The sequence below is a fragment of the Podarcis gaigeae genome, assembly GCF_964106915.1.
Source record: "Podarcis gaigeae genome assembly, chromosome: 10".
Lineage (NCBI taxonomy): Eukaryota > Metazoa > Chordata > Lepidosauria > Squamata > Lacertidae > Podarcis > Podarcis gaigeae.
The window spans coordinates 70,183,405-70,198,962 of record NC_139686.1 but is presented as its reverse complement, the minus strand read 5'-3'; the positions used below and the strand labels follow the sequence as shown (position 1 = coordinate 70,198,962).

Sequence of the window (15,558 nt, the reverse complement as noted above, 5' to 3'; positions counted from 1 at the left end):
TGTGGCCACTAACACTAGAGAAGTTACAAGAAGCCATACAAAGTGTGCAAACAGTTTTATAGTAGCAATCAGGTGGGGGGTAAAAATCAATGATTTTTTTAAAATAAAAATATCTTATTTATTATTTAAATCAGTTTTTTTTATTTAAATTGGATTTATTAAAATAAAATGCTTTTGGAGGAAAAATCTTTCTAAACATAGTTTTCTATTTAAATTACATTATAGTCCAAAGGATGTTTTTAATTATGCAGCATGAGGCTTTATATGCAATGTTTAAATTTATTGGTAAATAAATTCCATTAATCCATTCACAATGTCATGCTCTTCCAGAGGTTTCTGTAAGATTATTTGGGGCAGTTTTTCTAACGAGAAGATATTATCACAGATGCTTGTTTTTGCAGTTCTCAAAAGCATGAATTTGTGTCTGCAGAGATAACATGCCTTTTCTTTACAGGAAAAATGTTTTAAAATAAACATACAGAGTTGAGGGAAAAACCTTAATCCCATTGTTCCTTTGCAAACTATATACACAGAAACAGCCCCTTACCTCTTAAATGCTAAGTTACAAGAGTTCCAATAGATTGTTTGGAGTGGAATAGATCTGCACAAGGAGCTAAGTGTGAAGCAGTAAAAATGAAAGTGCAACCTTGTGAGGAAAATACTCCACAAGTCTTGGCATCTTTGTGTAATAATAGTGCAAGTCAGTTGCATGTCTGTGCAACTCAGACTTGAGGCAAATGCTGAAGGCACTTCAGGGCTGGCAACCTCTTCCCAATCCCACTGGGTTCCAACAACTGCACTAACACTTAACTGTACAGAATAGGCACCTGAACGTAGAAGCAAATCCAAAGGGGGGGTGGAACCAGTAACTGGGATCTGTACATCCTTGGCGAGACCTTGAAATAATTGCCAGTCAACTAAATAATTCACTGGTTCCCAGGACTCACCTGACTTTGTCCAAACAATAAAGTCTCCTGCAGCAGGAATTCCCGAAGTTCTCCGCTCCAGTCCTTGGTTCCCTTTTCCAGCTTCTTTCTGCAAGCTGTTCCAGCCTAGGCCTACCCCCTCACCCCCTAGACAAAGGAAGGCCAGCCTCTCCAATGCCGGGGCTGCTGGGAGATATAGCCCCTATAAATAGTTAACTTATTAAACCTCCCAATATTTTCATAATTAACTGTCTATGTATTTCTAATAGTATAACCAAATCAGTAATTTTTGATATAGCTGTAAAAACTACTCTGAAAATTATTCCAAAAATGAAACCTTATACCAGCAAGAATGAGTCTTTCTGTAAAAAAGGAAAAAAGGAAAAAGAAAACAGTGATTTAAATCAAGTCTTACTGACTACTGATTAAAATTGTGATTTAAATCAAATCCACCCTGGTAGCAATTCTTTCCATCCTTCTCCAGATCTGCCGTTAGTCAATGTATAATCATGCTTAACATCTATTATTCCAAGTCACAAGAGCTCTCTCGCCTTCCCATTATGGATGAGTGTGTTAATGCTACAGCTCACTCTTCCGCAACAACACCATGAAGCACTATGAAATATTTTACATGTATTCTGCAACCGTGTATATAAAACCACATCAAGGACAATTCATCATGACTCCTACGCACAACTGCACTACAGTGCCCATTACTAGAGGCAAGGACACTGCAAAGTATCTGGACGTTACTTCCAATAAGAAGTCTGGTCAGGCCTTCCACAGAGAGATCCCATTAACCCACCCTTCTCCAGGGCCCAATCACACAGGTTCTGAGGATCATGCTGATCACTTGCGTAAGAGTTTATCATCAGTAAGCTAAAAAACATGTTTTGGTGGAGTGATGACCTGAATAGTAATTAGCTCTGGAGTGAGCACTTTCATTTTCTCACCTGCAGACTCCAGGATGAAGTTAGACAACTTGCTTTCAAATGTTGAGTAGCCATTAAAAATTCAGATTAGGAATCTATCAACTAACCTTTAGAAATGCTGAAGTAGCCTAGCCATCAAATCCAATACCGACATGGAACTACAACAGTTCCAGATTAGAAAGATGCATTTTAGCCAAACTAGGAAGTAAATCAATGTGAAACAAGTTGGTTAGAGCATCGTGCTTATAATATCAAGGTTACATGTTTGAACTCTACACAGCTGCATATTTCTGCACTGCAGAGAACTGGACTAGATGGTCTCAGGATCCCTTTCAGCTGTACAATTCTATTATTCGGAGTCATCTTTTTTCACTAATTCAGAGTTCTTAATGAAATACACAATAGAATATATTAATTTGGCTACTATATACCACAGCCATCCAACAAACTGGCCAACTATTCCAAATGTAAACCCATGGATTCAATTCTCCACAACTGCCAAACCAAAACGGTAAACTCATCAGAAGAACAAATAATCAGCCAAAGCCATTTTTAAACAGCCACATTTTAGCAGCCTCCTAACACAAAACAGTGATGGGGCCATACAGACCTTACTTGGCAAAGAAATTCACATAGTGGATGCCATTACAAGATCGCCGTAGTCAAGGGGTTCCAAAACTGTGCTCTGCAAACTTCATTTAAGTATTCCAGTGTGTCTGTGCATTTTGTTTATTTCTTATATTGTGTTTCATTCATTACTATTTGAATTCCATAGAATTAGCCCTCATTACTGCCAGCTATGCTTCAGAGGAATGAAGGAACCAAGTGGGACCTCAGATAATGATGAGAGCATGAAGCTAGTGAAATTGCTAACTTGACTGAGATCACACTTGACTTAAAAATACTTTAAGTAGCATTCAACTATTAGAGTAGACTCACTGAAATTAATGAACATGCCTGCCTTAGGTCCTTCCATTTCAATGGCTCTACCCCAAGTAATGATTAGTTGAATACCACCTCTTTATAAAATCAAGCTTTTAAGTAGGATGACAATCTACACATTTATTTCTTACCGTATTTTTTGCTCTATAGGACACACCCGACCATAGGATGCACCTTGTTTTAGAGGGGGAGAACAAGAAAAAAATTTTCTCCCCCTCTCTGCGCAGCACCTTCAGCGAAGCGGCAGGAGAAACGGAGCCCCTTCCATTTCTCCTCCCACTTAGCTGAAGGGGCGCTGCACCTTAGCTGAAGGGGCACCTACCCTTCAGCGAAAGGAACCCGAAGCCTCCGGAGTGGGAGCTCCCGCTGCGCTCCGGAGGCTTCGGGTAGCTATCTTTGAAGCCTGGAGAAAGAGAGGGGTCGGTGCGCACCGACCCCTCTCGCTCTCCAGGCTTCAGTGCAGGCAACCTGAAGCCTCCGGAGCGCAGCGGGAGCGCTCCCACTGTGCTTCGGAGGCTTCGCGTCGCTATCGCTGAAGCCAAGGAGCCTGCATTCACTCCGTAAGATGCACACACATTTCCCCTTAATTTTTGGAGGGGGAAATGTGCGTCTTATAGAGCGAAAAATACGGTATATTTGTTAGCCACTTTTCTCACAGTGACCCAAAGCAACTTACCAATTAAGAAGAACCAATCAAAATCTAAAAACACAGCTATAAACATACAGATCCCAACCCACAACAGGACCTTCAAATTAAAAGCCAAAAAGCTCAGATAAAGAGAAGTCTTTGCCTAGGACCTAAAAATAAGATGGAATCAACCATGCCACCCTGGGGAAAGCATTCCACAAGCGGGAAGCCACCACTGAATTATCTGATAGCAGAGGCAGCAATGAGGACTCCACACTGTGCTTCTTCAGCTAGTATCTGCCAAAATCAGAGCCTGTGGGGCAAGAACAATGCTAGTTTGGCAATGTAAAATTGAAACCACGAGTTTCAATGAAGGAATATAAAGACACCTTTCAAACTAGGCATAATGACCGCATTGCCAGAACTAAAATAGGTACACCAGCAGGCACAAGGCTCTCAGCAGTGGTATGCTTTTTCTGTTAGAACAATTGACAGGAGTGTTTACTAAAGATAGTGGTAGCAGACCAAAACAGTCATGAAGCTCACAAGGTGACCTTGGGCCAGTCACAGCCTCTTAACCTACCTCACAGGGTCGTTGTAAGGATTAAATGAAGAGGAGGACGAACCATGTACTCACTGGAGAAAACAGTGGGATATAAATGCAATAAATAAGCTCTTCTGCTTAGCTGCTTAAGAAAGTTGGAGAAGCCAGCCAGATGAAGATGTCAGTTGCCAACATGGCATCCAGAGATCTCCCCATGGTCACAATTGGAACCGTGCCAGTTGCAAAATGCACCTGATGCTTGGGGAGTTTCTAGCACTGTTTCGCAATTAATCCCTACCCTGGAGACACATTAAGAGGCTGTTACTGGCCCAAGGGCACCCAGTGAGCTTCATGACTGAGTGTGGTTTTGAACCCTGATCTCCCAGGTCCTAGTCCAGGGGTAGGCAACCTAAGGCCCTTGGGCCGGATGCAGCCCAATCGTCTTCTCAATCCGGCCCACAGACGGTCCAGGAATCAGCATGTTTTTACATAAGTAGAATGTGTGCTTTTATTTAAAATGCATCTCTGGGTTATTTGAGGGGCATAGGAATTCGTTCATCCCCCCCCCCCAAAAAAATAGTCTGGCCCACCACATGGACTGAGGGACGGTGGACCGGCCCACAGCTGAAAAAGGTTGCTGATCCCGTAGTCCAACACTCTAACCACTGCAGCACACTGGCTTCATACAGTACTGCTATGGGGCTATATAAATTAAGTAGGTAAATAAATATGGGGAAAGCAAAATGTCACTTAAAGGAAAATATTTCAGATCCTTCTTTAAGTTTGAATCTGTTTTATTCTGGATTGTTTTATTTGATATTTTAATGATTTTGTGATTTTATATGTGTTGGAAGCCACCCAGAGTGGCAGGGGCAGCCCAGCCAGATGGGCTGGGTATAAATAAAATGTTATTAATATTATTATTGTTATCATCATCATCATCATCATGTTGTAAACCGCTTTTATAATTTTTCTTTAAAATACAAAGAGGTATAGAAATTAAATGAATAATAATAGTAATAATAATAAATTTCATTGTAAATAAAAAGGCTCCTATACATTCCATCGTGGCAACTACAACCTTGGTTTAAGGTGTCATTTAGCACAAATTAGTTTATATATCTGAGCTTCTAACACTGGGACAAATACTTTAGGAACATCTCTCCCTATACCAGTGTCCCCCTGTTTTAAGATCTACAAGGGAGGGCCCTTCTTGTCCTGTGACTGGTTGAGGTGACCACTGTTTCAATCTCTCTGCTGTGGGATGACCATTACCTTGCCAAGAACACCTGATCTGTTAGTGGTCTCCCAATGTTCAGAGGCTTGTAGCTCCCACTGCAGGCCCAGTCTCCCTACTGAGATTAGGCAGGCATCCTCCCAGCGGTATTTCAGGTTTCTGACAAATACTTTCCCATTTCAGCATTTTCCACATTCCCTGACCACTGGCTATGCCAGCTGAGGCTGCTGGGAGTTGGAGTCCAATAACATCTGACAGGCTACAGGTTAGGCACCCCTGCCCTAAAAGAAGTAGGAAAGGTGAAAGAAAAGTCTTAGCATACAAAGTCAGAAGAAAGCAGGATCTTGTAAACCCTTTAATTAAAGTGACTATGTGTGGATTGTTTGGACAAGAGTGTTCAAAACAGCACACAGGCATAGGAGAATGTTAATTGAAGATAGTAAATTTTGTCAAAGGAAACTTACACTAGCTCTGAAAATGCAAGCCTATATACAGCCAATACATCTTTAAAAGCCATTTTGTTCTGAACCATGCTGGGAACCAATTGGTTGAACTGTAGTATATAAATCATTTTCCCTACAGCTCCACATTTCAATACAGAAACATCTTTGATGTGATTAGGAGACAGATTATTAAGTGTTATTTTATTACAGGGACAGGTTACTTAAAAGGAAGAGTCCGTTTCAGTAAAAGCATTGGCCAGTTTTAGTAAGTTTGTTTTACAACAGTGTATTTACAGTACTAAAGCAACCATCTGGCATCACACCCGGAACCAAGTCCACCCACATTAGCACTTTCATTCCTTCTTGCTGTATAAATTCAGGAAAGAGACAGTACTAACAAGCCAAGTCCTCTTGTTCAATTTCATGCACTTAACTAAAGAACGCTAAGTTAAGAGCTAGACAAATGTTTCCTTATTCCAATAAGCGATTTGTCGAGTTCTTTATAAGAACATTGCAACTGGTTAAGAGAACAGTCATAGTCAATCCCATTTATTTGGTGTTTCACAGAAAATAGTAATATTTGTGCATTTCATGTTCTATACAAAAAAATGTAAGAACTGTAATTAAACACACCTCTACACTCAGCTTTAAGCAGTAGATACTCCAAACCAGTGAAGTTTAAAGCCTTACGGAATGTGCATCAGGGTAACTACTTCAAGTCAAGTAAAACATGCAAGCTTTCCCCTCCTTTCAAATCCTTTTCTATTTACCTCAAGAACAATAGAACCCTTTCAGCCAGAAGAGCCATTCCTCTTTCCCATGCCTCCCCATCCGGGATGAGGAAACCGCTTCCTAAAGCCCACTTCCTCTTCCATGCCTCAGACCTGAAACAACTTTCAACAGCCCCTTGGTCTTTCGCAATATCCTGTAGACACCTCCCTATATTTCAGGAAACCTCTTATTTGTCACTTGCATCAGAATTTTTGTGCTCTGAAGCCATCAGCTCAACCAGAGCTTCACCAGAATGCTTCTAACCCGAAGCGAATAGAACAAAAATGAAATGACTAAAAAGCCCTTCCTTGCCAAAGGCTTGCCGTTCGATATTAAACATTTGCGACAACCTTTATATGAAGCTACATTGTTTTCAGAATTACAGCTAGCTGTCATCCGCCAGCGTGAAGTAAAAATGAAGGAGCTGTAACGATCCATTTGGATAAATATGGTCATAGGCCGTTATCTATGCACACAGAGATAAATGGCTGCGAGGATAAAAGAATGAGGATGCTGCTGGAGATTTTGAAGGGGAGGGAAGAGATGATGTTGGCAAGAGGACTGGCTCCAAGGAAAGCACAGAGGTTTTTGCAGCAGAATACAAAAATAGGAACCGGGAACTGAAATTTCGACAAATGCCCGCTGCAACCCCAAGATGCAGCGGGCATTTGTATATGCAGAGAGAGCACTTCACCTGGAGCAGGATTGCTTCGCAGAACTGGGGAGAAGGAGATAAGGAATCTCCCCTCTGGCTTCTTACATTTCTATTTGTGGAAGCGGCGGGCAGGGTGCATGGGGGGGGGGGAGAGAGGAAGGGTGGGATCGCAAGCACAATGGCAGCAGCCCCTCACATGCCACGGGCATCGCGGAAGCCTCCTCGCCACATGCAGCAGCACCAGCAGCCCTACAGAAAAGCTGAGGGAGCCCATTCACGCCAGAGGCTTTCTCGGGAGGGAAGGATGCAGCCCTGCAGGCTCCTTCCAGCTCCCTCCTTCCTTCTCCCCGCTTCCTCCCCACACGGACCCGGGGGCGCCATATGATGGGGGGGGGGAGAGAGAAACCGACAGGCCGGGATGCACCTTCACGGGGGGAGGGGGAGGTCAACGGCATCGCCTGACAAGGCGCCCCGCCCTCTCCTCGCCCCACCAGAGACGGAATTCAAAACGCACAGCCCCCCCCCCGCGCCTTCTCCCCCCCCCCAAAAAAAAACCCAGCGTACCATGAAGTCGGTGGCGAAGTTATCCTCCCCATTGTGGTCGGTGTCCTTCATGGCCTGGACTCGCTGGATGAATTTCCTCAGGATCTCCTCCTGCTCCATCCTCCTCCTCCTCCTCAGCCGCCGCCGCCGCCTCCCCCCTTCCCACCGCAAAGCGGGAGAGACCCAGCCTGAGGAGACGCCCCGCCAACCGGCTTTCTCGCTGCTCCTTCCGCCGCCTCCGCCGCCGCCCTGGCCCTCCTTCCCCGCCCCGACCCCGAGCACAACAACTTCCCCGCGGCGGCTCAGCTCAGCCCAGCGCCGCCCGGCCGACCCATTCTCCTCCCTCACGGCCCCTCCCTCCCTCCCTCGCGAACGCAGCCGCCGCGGCCGCCAACACCGAACGCCGGACGGCGGCGACGCCACTCGCCCTCCGCCCCTCTGCGGCGCAGGCGCAGCGACGCCCGCTCCCTCCCTCCCTCCCTCCGCTCCCTCCCACGTGTTGATCCGCCGCGCCCGAGCTCTCGGGCCCCGCCATTGGCTTCCGCTCTCAGAAGCCCCGCTGGCGATTGGTCTCGCTGCCCGTCAATCCCCTCCTCCTCCTACCTCGGGAGAAACTTCCTTTTCCCCACCCCCACCCCTAGAATTCCCTAGCGGGTAAGGTCTTCCTTGCGCTGGATAAATAGGACTCTGGGATGTACCAATGCGTTTGCGGGGGGGGGAGGGGAGGGGGGAAAGGTCGCCTGTGGTTTAGCTAAAAGAGACCGCGGGAAGGCAGTGCTCCGTCTTCGCGCCTGGGAGGCTGCAGGCGTCTCTGGTTTGCCCGTAGAGAAAGTACCTGCCAATATATGGCACGTTCAGCAAGCTTATTTAGAGCCCCCTAAACACGTTTGCCTATACATAATAAGTAAGTCTGGCCTTTAATAGGACTTCCTCTGCTGTGGCCGCTCCCTGAGTGTGACCCATAGCTGTCAACTTACAGATTTGAAAATAAGGGACCAGAAGCCTTGAAAATAAGGGACCAGCAGTCAAAATAAGGGACCTGCAGCCTCACCTGTTCCAGGCACTCCAGTCTTCCTGTCCTCCTGCAGTCTGGTCAAACTCATGCTGGTAGCTTCCAGAACACTGTCCAACCAACTTTGTAACCAGAGGTTCAACTGAATAGAATCTGAATCACATGCACCACAAGGCCTATGCAGCCTCAACTTAAGATGGCTCCCCGGCCTGGCTTTGCACTGCAAAGTTTGCAGCAGCACGTGCAACAAAATGGCGTCCAGCATTCAAAAACCCCCTCAGCTTGCATTAACTAGCCACACACGAGGCATGCAAGCTCCACCCCCCAGTCATTCTTAGACTTCTTATTGGGTGAGCAATACAGCCAAACAATACAGTTGGAGCCTCCCTCCTCCCTGGCCGGCAGGGAGGGAGGGAGAGGAGCTGCTTCCTTTGAAATTTAAGGGACATCATTTAAGGGACATCCATCAATAAGGGACAGCAGCGGGACATGGCGCTGGAATAAGGGACTGTCCCTTCAAATAAGGGACACTTGACAGCTATGCTGTGACCCCTCCGTTCACAGCCTGCAAGCCTAGGTTCAGACGTCTCGCTCTTTGGAAAAACAAAGTTCCAAGGCCTGCCATCCGGTGTGCAGCTAATGGGTTGAATGAAAGCACAACGATAGATTTGGCCATGCAATCGAAGGCGCAGGGCGTGGGTTTTATTCCTTCGTTTTCCCTCATTAAGCTTCCACACTATAAATGGTGCACTGCCATACGAGGTCTCTCGAGCTGCTTTTTATAACGTTATTTAATTCCGGCCTTCATAAACCGGCAGATTCAAACAACTCTGCAGTCATAGTTGCAATACTGTAGCTTTCTACCCGCCTGTACTGCACCCTGCAGTTTCTAAGCTGAAAGCAAAGTATATTTTGCCCTGGCTCTGCGGAGAGGAAAAGCAGAGGCCATTCAGAATAGCATGAATATGTGGTTGCACGTTGCACATTATTATAGGATACAGATAAGCTATACACTGAATCTTTACCAAATATTCACTAATAACAAGATGAGCCTGTTTTCCAGAAGGCTGAAAACCTGGGTACAGAAATAATGTTCAAAATTGGGGATACTGTATATGCTGCCCCACAACATCTTGATTCTGTCCATGTTGACTGGGAAGTAAATCCAAATAAATGCATATAGGATTGCAGGCATAATGTACAGTATTATCAAGCAAAAACGTATAGTACACAGCTCTAGTAAGGTGGTGCTCTAAAGGTCTGCTTTGTAGACCTCTCTTGCTCTGAGACCTGAGGGCTCCTGGTGAGGTCAAATTTAAGTTTTACAGATACAAGAGGTGGGGCCCGAACAGTAGGGCAGTTCATTAAAAAAAAATTTTTTTTTTAATGCCTGCTCCAAAGGTCTTATCTTACTACACTAGGGGTTATATAGCTATATCTGAAATTTCATGCATAGCATTTAATATCTTGACCCTCCTCTACGAAAATAGCTGTTTACTTGGCCATTTTCCTATGTCACGAAGGCTGAAATTTCAATTCAGTGGAGCAGGGTCAAGATATTAACTGATATGCAGGCTTTTTTTAAAAAAAGAAAGATTTTTATGAACCGCCCTACTGAACAGTGGAGAACCCACACAAGTGGAGCTCCTTCCCAACCTCAGGGTTGCTGCCATCAAAGCACATGTAAAAGATTCTTTAAACCCATTTATTTCTATTTGCTTTCTCTTAAAGGTTCTTTGCTAATATGTTTTGGCTATTTTATAATGGGATGCTGTTGACCTGTTACTCGATTATACTATTTCACATTGCTGTTTTATGGTAAATGTGTTTGTGATTATGTATACTGTAGTTTTATGCTTTAGGAAAGCTTGCTTGTGTGCCTTTGCCCTAAAAGGCAGACCGAAAATAATAAAATAAGTAAAATAATTCATGAGTCAGTATTCAGTTGGACAATAAGTGAGTGTAAGCCCCTAGCCGTTTCAGCTATCGCCCAACTGTTCATCATAGGCGACATGAGTATCTAGATTTCTTTCTCTGAAAATACAATAGCTCAGCTGTGTCACAGTGACTATTTGGGGAATGGAAGGAAGCACACCCTGACTACCAAAGAAGCCGGGTGACATGGTGGGGGTGATGCAGAACAGTTTGATGTAAACAGGAAATGGAACCAGGATACAAACTGAACAGCTTCCCTATCCAGAAATTTCATTTCAAAATAAATCCCTTGGCTAAGAAATTGAAAGAGATGACTCCTGCATAGCAAAAAAAGATAGAGCAATAAAGTCTTATTGTTCGCAAATATAAGACATAAAAAAATTTCAAAAGGATTATGACTGTACGATTAAACAAAGTCCGCTTAGAGCAAGAAAAAGGTACAGCCTTCACCTTCAGGCATTTTAGAATCATAGGCTCTAGAGCTGGAAGGACTACAACTTACAACTTAAAAGGGATAAATCGCCTTTTAAAATGTGTTTACTGAAACAGGGTTGTTGGTTTTATGCACAATGTTGTATAAAATTTTGCATTGTGGCTGGCGGAGAGTTATGTGATGGGTGAAGTTTGAAATACTAAAGCCAAATACTACGGCCGCACCTTCCCATAGATCCCTGGGAAGAGGGGTTGACTGTTAAACCACTGTGGAAATTGTAGCTCTGTGGGGTGATGAAGAGCAATATATAACCTCTCTTACTCAAATGCCAACCTCACCTAGTATACACATTTGACTTTGTGTACCCTGTTTATGCCAGTGAGGCTCCAACGACTGAAGTACAGTGGGATATCTGTTTCAACTGGGTCTAAATAAATGTAGTCCCATAGAAAAATCTACTACAGTACACTAAAGAAAAAGGGGGGGAAAGCCCTTTCTAACCCACAATCAGGCCAGTGTGGAATGGTGAGGCCTAACACCTACAACAAATCTCATACAATGGGAATGTTAGAGTGAACATGAAGAGCTGTACATCCAAAGATTGGTGTGAGATGGAGGAGGAGGAGGAGGGAATAGGAGTCTCCTAACAACTCTCACGGGTGGCACAGGTGGCGCTGTGGTCTAAACAACTGAGCCTAGGACTTGCCGATTGGAAGGTCAGCGGTTCGAATCCCCGTGATGGGGTGAGCTCCCTTTGCTCGATCCCAGCTCCTGCCAACCTAGCAGTTTGAAAACACATCAGAGTGCAAGTGGATAAATAGGTACCGCTCCAGTGGGAAGGTAAACGGTGTTTCCATGCGCTGCTCTGGTTTCGCCAGAAGCGGCTTGGTCATGCTGGCCACATGACCCAGAAGCTGTACGCCGGCTCCCTCAGGCAGTAAAACGAGATGAGTACCGCAACCCCAGAGTCATTCACGACTGGACTTAACTGGCAGGGGTCCCTTACCTTTACCTTTTTAACAACTCTCAGCACCTTTTACAAGCCATGACTGTTAAAGTGGTACCATAGTGATTCAATTGTATGCTGTGGACATAGCCTGAGGCTGCATACACATGATTTTTTTATTCTAGGATAAATGGAGGCTACTTGTTTTTTTCTGTGTCCTTCACACACAATCTAGATCTATGACATACAGTACAAATAAGTTAGGTCTGCTGCTGCTGCTGAAGCAGAAGATTTCTGACTAGAAGATAAAGAAGCTGAAGGAGAAGGTAGAAGGTCTGGAGCAGGTGGAAGTGTCAAGGCAGAAGAGAGGCAGGAGCCTAAGAAAAGCCTGGAAGCATCATCTTGCCTAAAAAGAGTGAAGTCACAGGCTTAAGCAGAATATTGGCAAAGAGGCCATCAAAATGCTGTGAGCCATGAGTTCAGCAAAGAGCTTCTGGAGCCAACCAAACAGAGAACAGTCTGCAAGCTTGGCTCATAAGAAACCAGTAGAAGTCCCGGTACTTCCTCAGGCTGCCCACAGCTGTGTCACATTCAGCTGCATTCTCCACACCCAGATTCAGGTGCAGCAGGTTTGTTGAGTTTCCCCATCTTTTGGACTTCCTGGGGAAGTCCCCCCCACACACAACCAGCCCATCCGCTCCACTCACAGCTCTTTCTTCATCCTCTGTCCTCTTCTCCTCCAGCTGTGGGGACAAACTAGCTTAGTGGAGGTGAACTAGGAACCTCTCCACACTCTTGGTGAATCAGCAGAACCCAACCATGAAGATAATACCAATTAAGCACTATGCAGACTTTTGAGGGTACTGGCTCAGGTTCTGATCATAGCCATCTTCACTGTTTTAGTACAAATAAAAAGCCAGCCTTGATAATGAGCACATTAAAAACCAATGTCCTATGAGCAACCAAAGGATGTAATTAAGAACCCATTATCTAGTGCCTCTGTAGATGGTGAGATCCATTTTAAGATGTTTAATGATTTCCCCCTTCAACTGTCCTTGGGAGACCATGCAGCCCAAGTGCATGTGCTCACTCAGAAGCAAGTTCAGTGAGATTTGCAGCACAACCCTAAGCATGTTTCCACAGAGATAAACCCCACTTAGTTGAAGGGGGCTCTTTAGTGCTATCCTACACATATCTGCTCAGAAGAAAGTCCGACAGAGTTAAAGGTTGCTTGCTTTCAAGTTGGTAAAGAAAGGATTGCAGCTTTACTTCATGATTGCAGCCTTTTCCCAAGGAAGAGAGCATAGGATTGCAACCATCCAGAAGGTTTAAAAACTAATTCCTTTGTTGTGGACTTCCAATAAGCATCTGGTTGGCATCTGGTCGGCTGATCTAGTAGAGCTCTTATTACATTCTTAAGTTAAATTTATTCACAGTGTTTGAAAAAAATGTATTTTTACTTTGTTTTCTATTAGATAATTGTCATTCTGCTAGTCTGCATTACAGTTGCTAGTAATGCAACAGTAGAATACAAACGTCATGTTTCCTTCAGTGCAGGTCTGTAATTGGAGGAAGCAGCAGTAGGAGAAGAATTAGACATCTTTTCTCCTACTCACCACCTCTTCCATGCAAATCAAGCCCTAGTCTGTATCTAAAAAGCACAGGCCAACCAGTGTTTGGAAATGCAATTTGACTAGGTATGCAGTTCCTCATGAATGTGTTTTCACTAGGCGAAACAATAAGTTACCGTATTTAAGACTAGGTTTTCCCCCTAAAAAATAATGTAAAAAATTAGACAGGAAAATACTGTATTTGGATCTCTCAGAGGCTTTCCATAACGTTGACCATGGTATTCTTTTAGAGAGGCTGTTTGAATTGGCTGCGGGTGGCACTCAGACCTGGATGGGCATTTCCAGAAGGTGGTCCTGGAGGATTTGTACTCAATCCCTGTATTCAGCATCTATATGAAACTGCCAAGTAAGGTCGTTTTCAGTTTTGGAGTACAGTGTCATCAGTATGCCAAGGATGACACACAACTCTGATTTGTCTTTTTCCTCAATTAATGGATGCAATAAATGGCTGGTTTGAGCTTCAGTTTATTGGCCCTCCTCCAGCCCATGTCCTGTTCAGTGAGCGCTCAAGGCTTACAGGGGAAACAAAACAGAGCACCATCAAGAGGCCAAGGCAGGCATTGAAGATACCCTGAGCACCCACAGGACCTTGGAGAGCTCCTAAGGTCCTGCTGAGGTAGCTATAGGTCTGCAAGTCCCTGGATCCAACTAAAATCTTACATGGGTTCTCTGTTAGAAAAACAAACCCTGTCTCTCCAGAGGATATGGCTGGCTCCTAAAGGGCCTTCACCTTATTTTACAGTCTTTGGGTCCTGAGGGTCTGAGGAGAAGTTGGAACTGTGGGAGATTTCTCCACTGAATCAGAGGAGGGCAGCAGAGCTGTGTCCTCTAGCTTGGATGATCCTGACAGGTCTTGGAAGTTCTTTCCCCTAGAGCTGAGCCAGAACTTGGTCCCCCTCCAAGTCCTCCATCGCACAGTACACAGTCTCCAGACCAGGGGTTACGACAGAGAAGATGGAGGTACTGTTAGTGAGTAGTTAGTCTTTCCAGGTAACTGATGTTCAACCTGTTCTGAAGGGGGTTGCACTCCCCAGGATCATTTTAAAAGTGCTCCTTATCACTAGAAGCACAAGGGTCAGCTGTAGCTTTGAATGTCTGAAAAACAGAAGAAGAGCTGTCCCATTTACACAATGGCCAACTAGATGCCTGGTGGAAGCCAACAAATAGGATCAACAGCACTCTCCCCACTTGTACTCCCCAGCAAGTGGTACATTGGGACGCAGGAGGCACTGTAGTTGAAACCACTGAGCCTCTTGGGCTTGCTGATCGGAAGGTTGGTGGTTCGAATCCATGCGACAGGGTGAGCTCATGTTGCTCTATTCTAGCTTCTGCCAACCCAGCAATTTGAAAGCACACCAGTACGAGTAGATAAATAGGTACAGCTGTGGCAGGAAGGTAAACGGCGTTTCCATGCACTCTGGCTTCCGTCATGGTGTTCCATTGCACCAGAATCAGTTTAGTCCTGCTGGCCATATGACCCAAAAAGCTGTCTGTGGACAAATGCCGGCTCCTTCCGCCTGAAAGCAAGATGAGTGCGGCACCCCATAGTTGCCTTTGACTGAACTTAACCGCCCAGGGGTCATTTACCTTGTATACCTACACTGGGACGTAGGCAGATGCCTTTCAACAAGTCAAAATAGTGGTCCATCTAGTTCAGTATTTTTGACACTGACTGGCAGTAGCTCTCTAGTGTTTCAAGCTGGAGTCCTCTCCAGCCCTACTGGAGACATCTGGGATTTAATCTGGGGTGTTTTGCATGCAAAGCAATGGAATCATAGAGTTGGAAAAGACCCCAAGGGTCATCTAGTTCAACCCCCTGCAATGCAGGAATATCAACTAAAGCATCCATGACACATGGTCATCCAACCTCTACTTGAAAACCTCCAAGGAAGGAGAGTCGACCACCTCCCAAGGGAGTCCGTTCCACAGCTGAACAGCTCTTACCGTCAGAAAGTTCTTCCTGGCATTTAGTCGGAATCT

General features: G+C 44.9%; 1 protein-coding gene across 4 annotated transcripts in view; it reads right to left on the bottom strand.

Annotated features, from left to right (window-relative positions):
* Window positions 1-8,055, bottom strand: part of PTPN12 (protein tyrosine phosphatase non-receptor type 12) — a 57,942-nt gene extending 49,887 nt beyond the window's left edge. For 2 of the 4 annotated variants that reach the window (XM_083701451.1, XM_083701453.1), the window contains exon 1: window positions 7,643-7,939. In XM_083701451.1, coding sequence (XP_083557577.1) covers window positions 7,643-7,741 — 99 coding nt within the window. In that variant the 5' untranslated portion in view covers window positions 7,742-7,939. Of the gene's footprint in view, window positions 1-7,642 lie in introns of all 4 variants that reach the window. The other 2 variants (XM_083701450.1, XM_083701452.1) reach the window with 2 other exon arrangements.
* Between the last annotated feature and the right edge of the window lie 7,503 nt (window positions 8,056-15,558).